Below are 7,075 nucleotides of genomic sequence, written 5' to 3'. Positions count from 1 at the left end.
TAGTGAAGTTGAAATCCTATAAGGGTAGGTCGTGATTTTTAATCCCGTGAGCTGGGAATTTTTCACGTAAAAACTCTTAGTGTCATTTACTTATTGCCGTGTGTGAGTGATATGTGGAAACTAATAGAGAACCTGGTTCTCTATATAGTTTGATGGACCCTCAAATTCTATCAATTGGTATCATAGCAGGTTCTTTCTATCAGGATAATACCTAGAAAGGATCCTCATGGCTGCTCTACCAAACTTTGAAGAAGGTCAGTCTACCTATAGGCCACCAAGGTTCAATGGCCAGTATTATGGATGATGGAAGACCAGGATGCACGATTTCATCATGGATGAAGATTCCGAGCTCTGGGACGTCATCTGTGATGGACCCTTCGTTCACACAAAGACCAGTGCCAACCCTGCTGTAATTGTTCCCAAAACAAGAAAAGAATTCAATGACGTCGACCGAAAAGCCATAGAAAAGAATTTTCGTGCAAAGAAAATTCTTGTTTGTGGCATTGGTCCTAATGAATACAACAGGATATCGGCATGCCAGTCAACCAAGGAAATCTGGAAAGTTCTCCAGACAGATCACGAAGGAACAACACAGGTCAAACAATCCAAGATTGACATGCTCACAACTGAATACGAGCTCTTCAGGATGAAAGATGATGAATCCATTCAAGACATGCATACTCGCTTCACATCGATCGTTAATGAGTTTCACTCTCTTGAAGAAATTATTTCAAGAAACAAACTTGTCAGAAAAATACTTAGTATACTGCCCAGTTCTTGGGAAAGCTAAGTGAACGACATCACAGAGACAAAGGACTTGTAGAAGCTAACCATCGATGAACTTGTTGGCATTCTGAAAACATATGAAATGAAGAAAAAGAAGGATAATGAAAGAAGAGAGCCCAAAAGAGAGAAGAACTTGGTCCTCAAGGTAGACAACAATGATTCAAGTGGTAAGGATGGTGATATGGTTTACTTGACAAGAAGATTCCAGAAAATGGTTCGCAGAAATGGAGGCATTCCAAAAAGGGACGGTTCTAGCAAGCCAAAAGATTATGACCTATGTCATAAATGTGGCAAGCCAGGACACTTCATCAAGGATTGTCCCCTCCTAAAGCAAGATCAATTCAAGCACAACACAGACGAAGCAGCCAAGAGGAACCCGGTTCCTGATAAACGCTTCAAGAGAAAGAATGTCGCTGACAATGTTGTGAAGCAAGCTCTTGCTGCATGGAGAGACTTTTCCAATGAATCTGAAAAAGATAATGATCATGGTGATAGCTTAATGATGGCAGTAGAAAGTGAAGCGACTGATTATGACTCCATTTTTTCTTTGATGGTTCAGTCTGATGATGATGAAGATGACGGCGACAATGATGTGGTAAATTTTCTAGATGTTCAGAGAAATCTGAAATCTTATTCTCCTAAAAAACTCATGTCTTTGGCAAATGTTTTAATAGATGCATACCACAGTCTTATAAATGATAAAAATTCTCTAACTGTGGAATTAGGAGAAGCAGAACTGTCACGACCCGAAATTTCCCACCGACGGGACCTTGATGGCGCCTAACATTTTACTTGCTAGGCAAGCCAACGTTAGAAAAATCGTTAAACCAAATCCTTATTTCCATTCTGTAAAAAATAATAATTAACTAAGATGAAATCTAATAAGTGCGGAATATCATAAAACTATATTAATTACTACCACCCGGATCTGGAGTCACAATTCACGAGCATTCTAGAATTTTTGACAAGTAATAGTCTGAAAGAAATACAACTGTCTGGATGAAAGAAAATAGTAGGACATAAAAGATAGACGGGTATTTCAAGGTCTGTGAACGCCGACAGATCTACCTTGAGTCTCTTGACAGCGGACCAATAGCAAAATCTCGATCAACCTGAGCCGGTATCAAAATCTGCATAGAAAGTGTAGAGTGCAGTATCATTACAACCGACACCATGTACTGGTAAGTATCGAGCCTAACCTCGGCGAAGTAGTGACGAGACTAGGACAAGACACCCACATATAACTTGAACAATATAATCATGCTAGTGGCAACAACAATAAATAAAGAAATAACATAGAAATAATAGGAAGGGAACATACAGTGGGGAATACAACATAACGAGTGAGAATAATGAAAAGACAGAATTAAACCAAAAATTCTTAAACGAATTGAGCAATTAAAACAGCAAGGAAAACTGCACGGCATTACCCTTCATGCTTTTACTCTCAACCTCACCAAATAAATAAATAGAACGACACGACATCATCCTTCGTGCATTAAATCTCTCATAATATACACGGAATTAACCTTCGTGCTTTAAACCTCTCATAATATACACAGCATCACCCTTCGTGCTTTACACTCTTCCTCACAATATAAATAATGCATGCATGGCATCACCCTTCATGCTTTACACTCCTCCTTACCAATCACAAAATTAATAACAACGGATAGATAAGAGTATCACAAAGAAACCAGTATTTTACCCATAATCAATAGCACAATGTAATCTCAACCTTGAATCAGTATTCGAAAGTTACCAAATCTCAGTGAAACCAGATATGAGTCACCCAACATTTCAAATAACCCGTTAAGCATGGATAGTAGAATTTAAGGCTACAAAATAGACAAGAATAGAATTTCACTCTCATGCTATGACTCGACAACGACGCATAGATGCTCGTCACCTCACTTATACGTCGTATTTAAAAACCAAACACGTAGCAAATGAACACATAATACCTATTCCCTCAAGCCAAAGTTAGACACGATACTTACCTCGCTCCGAAGACCACTTAATTCTCAATCACAACTTTTCCTTTGGAATTCACTTCTAAACCACTCGTATCTATTCAAAAATGACTCAATAATATCAAATATTGCTAAAGGAATCAATTATATTTAATAAATTAAATTTCCCAAATTTTTCCCAAAAAAGTCAAAAAATTGACCCCGGGCCCGCTAGGTCAAAACCAGAGGTTCGGACCAAAATCCTTTTACCCATTCACCCCCGATCCCGAATATGTAATTAGTTTTGGAATCCGACCTCAAATTGGGGTCTAAATCCTCAAATTTTTGAAATTCCTAGTTTCTACCCTAACCCCTAATTCTACCATGAAAACTCTAGATTTTAGGTTGATAATTCATAAAATGTAATGGGTAATTCAAAGAAAATAATTTAGAATCACTTACCAACACTTTGGGGAAGAAAATGACTCTTCAAAATCGCCTCTACCCGTTTGGCTCTTGAAAAATGTTGAAGAAATGGCTTAAACCCGTGTTTGGAGTCTGTTTTAAGTCACTGGACAAGCCTTCATCGCGTTCGTGAGAGGCCTGTCGCGATCGCGATACACAACGGCCTAAGTCCTTCGCGTTCGCGAGTCTATCTACGCGTTCGCGTAAAGCATCTCCCCCCAAGCCTTCGAGTTCGCGACCCAGTGGACGCGTTTGCGTAGAAGAACATGACCCCCCTCCCAGGTCCCTTAAACTATCACGTTCGCGTGAGACAGATTGCGTTCGCGAAGGGTACCACTTTCAATGCTTCGCGTTCATGACCAATCCATCGCATTCGCGCAGAAGAAAATTCCCCTGCCCCTATTTTACCTTTTGCGTTCGCGACACTACCTACGCGAACATGAAGAAGGGCACACCAGAACAGCTGCTGCAACAAAAATCTCAGATTTTCTAAGTCCAAAACATCCCGTGGCCTATCCGAAACTCACCCGAGCCCTCGGGGCTCCAAACAAATCATGCACACAAGTTTAAAAATATCACACGGACCTGCTCGCATGATCAAATCTCCATAATAACACCTAGAACTCTAAATTTAGCACCAAATCAAATTAAATTCTCAAGAACACTTTAAAATTCTATTTTCTCAACTGGACGTCCGAATCACGTCAAATCAACTCTGTTTTACACCAAATTTCACAGACATGTCTTAAATATAATAATGAACCTGTATCGGGCTCCGGAACCAAAATACGGACCCGATACTAGCAATGCCAAATATTAATCAATTCTTAAAAATAAATAATTTCCAAACTTTTAATTTTATTCAAAAATTCATAACTCAAGCTAGGGACCTCCGAATTCGATTCCGGGCATACGCTCAGGTCCCATAATTTGATACAGACCTACCGGGACCATCAAAGTACAGATCCGGAACCATTTACCAAAAATGTTGACCGAAGTCATAATAAAATATTTTCAAAAACCTACTTGGACTGCGCACGCAAATCGAGGAGGGTAAAAAATGAGATTTTTAAGGCTTAAGAGCGCAGATTCGAGTTTTAAAATATAAGATGGCCTCTTGGGTCATCACAAGAATAATCTAGAGATGACCAAGTAGTCGTTGTGGTAGATTTGCAAGAAACTATTGAGAGTTTGAAAGAAGAAAAAGATGCCCTAACTAAAAAAATTGCAAACGTAGAACATGAAAGAGATAATCTAGTGGTTGTTGTGGTTGATTTAAAAGAGACTATTGAGTGTGCTAAGAAAGAGAAATAAGTTTTAATTGAAAAAATTGCTAACTTAAAACTTGAGAGAGATGATCTAGTAGTAGTGGTGGTTGATTTGAAGGAAACCATTGAGAGTGTTGAAAAAGAAAAAGATGTCTTGACCAAAAGAGTTGCTAACACTGAGCTTGAGAGAGATGACCTACTAGCAGTAGTAGTTGATCTGAATGACATAATTAAGGAACTGAAAGGAGAGGGTAGGCATAAGACACTTCACAAAGGTAAGGAAGTTGCTAATGAAACACATCTTAGGCTTGAAGATGAGATGAAGACAGTGAAGTCTAGACTGTGTATTGAACTTGAAAAGAACAAACAACTTCAGGAAGAACTAGGAAGAGTCAAGAGTGATCTTGAAAAATTAGTCAAATGGACCTGGTCCTCTGATGCTATCACTGCCATGTACATAAACAATGGGGGAAACATGCAGGGAATTGGGTTTCAAAGGGAAAAGACTCCCTACAACCCTCATAGCAAGTATGTTAATGTACACGACAACTAGCTTTGTACTCACTGTGGTAACAATGGGAACCTTAAGGAAAACTGCAAGGCTAGGGTTCAGTCTCAACAAAATAACAAAGTTTTTGCTAAGAAAGTAATTACTGCTAGAGAACATGGTCCCTTATATAGAAAACGCATAATGCGTGCCTGGACTAAAAGAACTCTTATTTACCCTTTTCCTCACTACAAGTGACCAACCTTGTTTAGGTTCCTAAATCTAACCCTTAAGTTCCTTGTATAGGGAGCAGTGAAGGGGAGCAACCAACAATGGTACATAGATAATGGCTGCTCAAAGCACATGACTTAAAACACAATCGATTTTCTTTCACTGAAGGCCCTGCAAGGAGGGAGTGTATCCTTTTGAAATGGCAAGAAGGGATACATTTTGGGAGTTGAAAGGATTGGCAAGTCACTCTCTCACTCTATTGAGAATGTGTACTATGTCAATGGTTGAAGTATAGCCTGTTGAGTGTCTCTCAGATATGCGACAAGAGAAATAAGATGGAATTTTTGTCAAAGATATGCACAGTTACAAATCTTATGACTGGTGAAGTGGTGTTAGTGGCCAAGAGATACAAGAACATCTATGTTTCTAATTTTGAGTCCCTCCAGAGTGGTGATCTCAGATGTCTAAGAGCTATTGATGATGATGCTGAATTATGGCACAAAAGGCTGGGGAATGCAAGCTTTTCATTGCTGAACAAACTAGTCCAGAAGGATCTGGTTCGTGGTCTGCCCAAATCAAGCTTCAAGGAACACAAGGTGTGTGATGCGTGTGCAAAATGAAAGCATGGCAGATCCTCATTCAAGCCCAAAAAGGAAGTTTGCACCTCAAGGCCACTTGATCTTCTTCATATGGATCTATTTGGACCTATGAGGGTGCCAAGCAGAGGAGGACAAATATATATCTTTGTGATAGTAGACGACTACTCTAGATTCACCTAGACCTTGTTTCTCAGAACCAATGATGAAACCTTCCAAGTATTTGCTGCTTTTCTCAAGAAGAACCAAGTGAAGATGGGAAGTAATGTAGCTTGCATCAGATCTGACCATGGGACAAAATTTGATAATGCCAAATTCGATGAATTCTGTGTCGAAAATGGCATTACTCACAATTTCTCAGCTCCAAAAACACCACAACAAAATGATATTGTAGAAAGAAAGAACATAACTCTTGAATATATGGCAAGGACAATGCTAATTGACAGTGGCATTGCAAAATATTTTTGGGCAGAAGCAGTCAACACTACATGCTACTTGATAAGCAGGTGCATGATCAGGTCCCTTCTAAACAAAGCACCTTATGAGTTGCTGAATGGAAGAAAGCCTAAGCTGACGCATTTGAGGACATTTGGCTGTAAATGTTTTGTTCTCAACAATGGCAAGGAAGCGCTTGGAAAATTTGATGCCAAAAGTGATGAAGGAATCTTTTTGGGATACTCGTCCCCAAGAAAAGCTTACAAAGTATACAACAAAAGAACTCAATGTGTTGAGGAGAGTATACATGCGATCTTTGATGAATCTCACCTCTCCTGTGAGAAGGACATACATGATGATCAAGATGGAGAACCTTTATCTGTTCCAGGTGAAGTTATTGAGATGGAAAATGGAAAGGCAGACATGTTGAGTAATGTCAAGGAATACAGTGAAGATGATGCAAATACATCTCCATCCATTGGAGAGGAACCCGGACTCTCAAATTCTATCAATGTCCCACGATCACAATAATTGAAGCTGAAAACAGAGTTGTCGATACAGTCCAAGGTACTCCACTTGCTGAAATAAGAAGCGGCTAAGAACCTCAGTCAGACATACTTGGGTCTTCTACCAATGAGATTCAGGTACCAAATTGGAAGCATAAAAGCTCGCATCCTCTTGATAACATAATCACTCCTCTTGACTCAGGAGTTCAAACCAGATCAAAAGCTAGAAACTCACTTGCCTTCTCAGCCTTTCTTTCTCAAATAGAGCCCAAACATATCAAAGAAGGATTGAAAGATGCAGGCTGGATCACAACCATGCAAGAGGAGCTACATCAATTTGAAAGGAACA

General features: G+C 39.4%; 2 protein-coding genes across 2 annotated transcripts; both read left to right on the top strand.

The window, feature by feature from the left end:
• Nucleotides 1-316: 316 nt before the first annotated feature.
• Nucleotides 317-790, top strand: LOC142169714 (uncharacterized). Its single transcript, XM_075231616.1, has one exon. It carries the CDS (start codon nucleotides 317-319, stop codon nucleotides 788-790), a length of 474 nt encoding a protein of 157 aa, XP_075087717.1.
• A 78-nt stretch (nucleotides 791-868) lies between these two features.
• Nucleotides 869-6,751, top strand: LOC142169713 (uncharacterized). Its single transcript, XM_075231615.1, has 4 exons — nucleotides 869-1,381; nucleotides 4,554-5,009; nucleotides 5,504-5,796; nucleotides 5,983-6,751. The coding sequence occupies exons 1-4, from the start codon at nucleotides 869-871 to the stop codon at nucleotides 6,749-6,751; spliced, it is 2,031 nt and encodes a 676-aa protein (XP_075087716.1).
• The last annotated feature ends 324 nt before the right edge of the window (nucleotides 6,752-7,075 follow it).

This window comes from Nicotiana tabacum, chromosome 15 (genome assembly GCF_000715075.1).
Source record: "Nicotiana tabacum cultivar K326 chromosome 15, ASM71507v2, whole genome shotgun sequence".
Classification (NCBI taxonomy): Eukaryota; Viridiplantae; Streptophyta; class Magnoliopsida; order Solanales; family Solanaceae; genus Nicotiana; species Nicotiana tabacum.
The sequence above is the reverse complement of the archived record's forward strand: the minus strand, read 5'-3'. Positions and strand labels throughout refer to the sequence as shown.

Coding starts and splice junctions, on each gene's coding strand:
- LOC142169714 (XM_075231616.1), top strand. CDS start 317: ATGCACGATTTCATCATGGATGAAGATTCCGAGCTCTGGGACGTCATC.
- LOC142169713 (XM_075231615.1), top strand. CDS start 869: ATGAAGAAAAAGAAGGATAATGAAAGAAGAGAGCCCAAAAGAGAGAAG. Junction 1,382..4,553: donor ATGACGGCGACAATGATGTG/GTAAATTTTCTA, acceptor TTAAAACTTGAG/AGAGATGATCTAGTAGTAGT. Junction 5,797..5,982: donor GAACACAAGGTGTGTGATGC/GTGTGCAAAATG, acceptor CTTGTTTCTCAG/AACCAATGATGAAACCTTCC.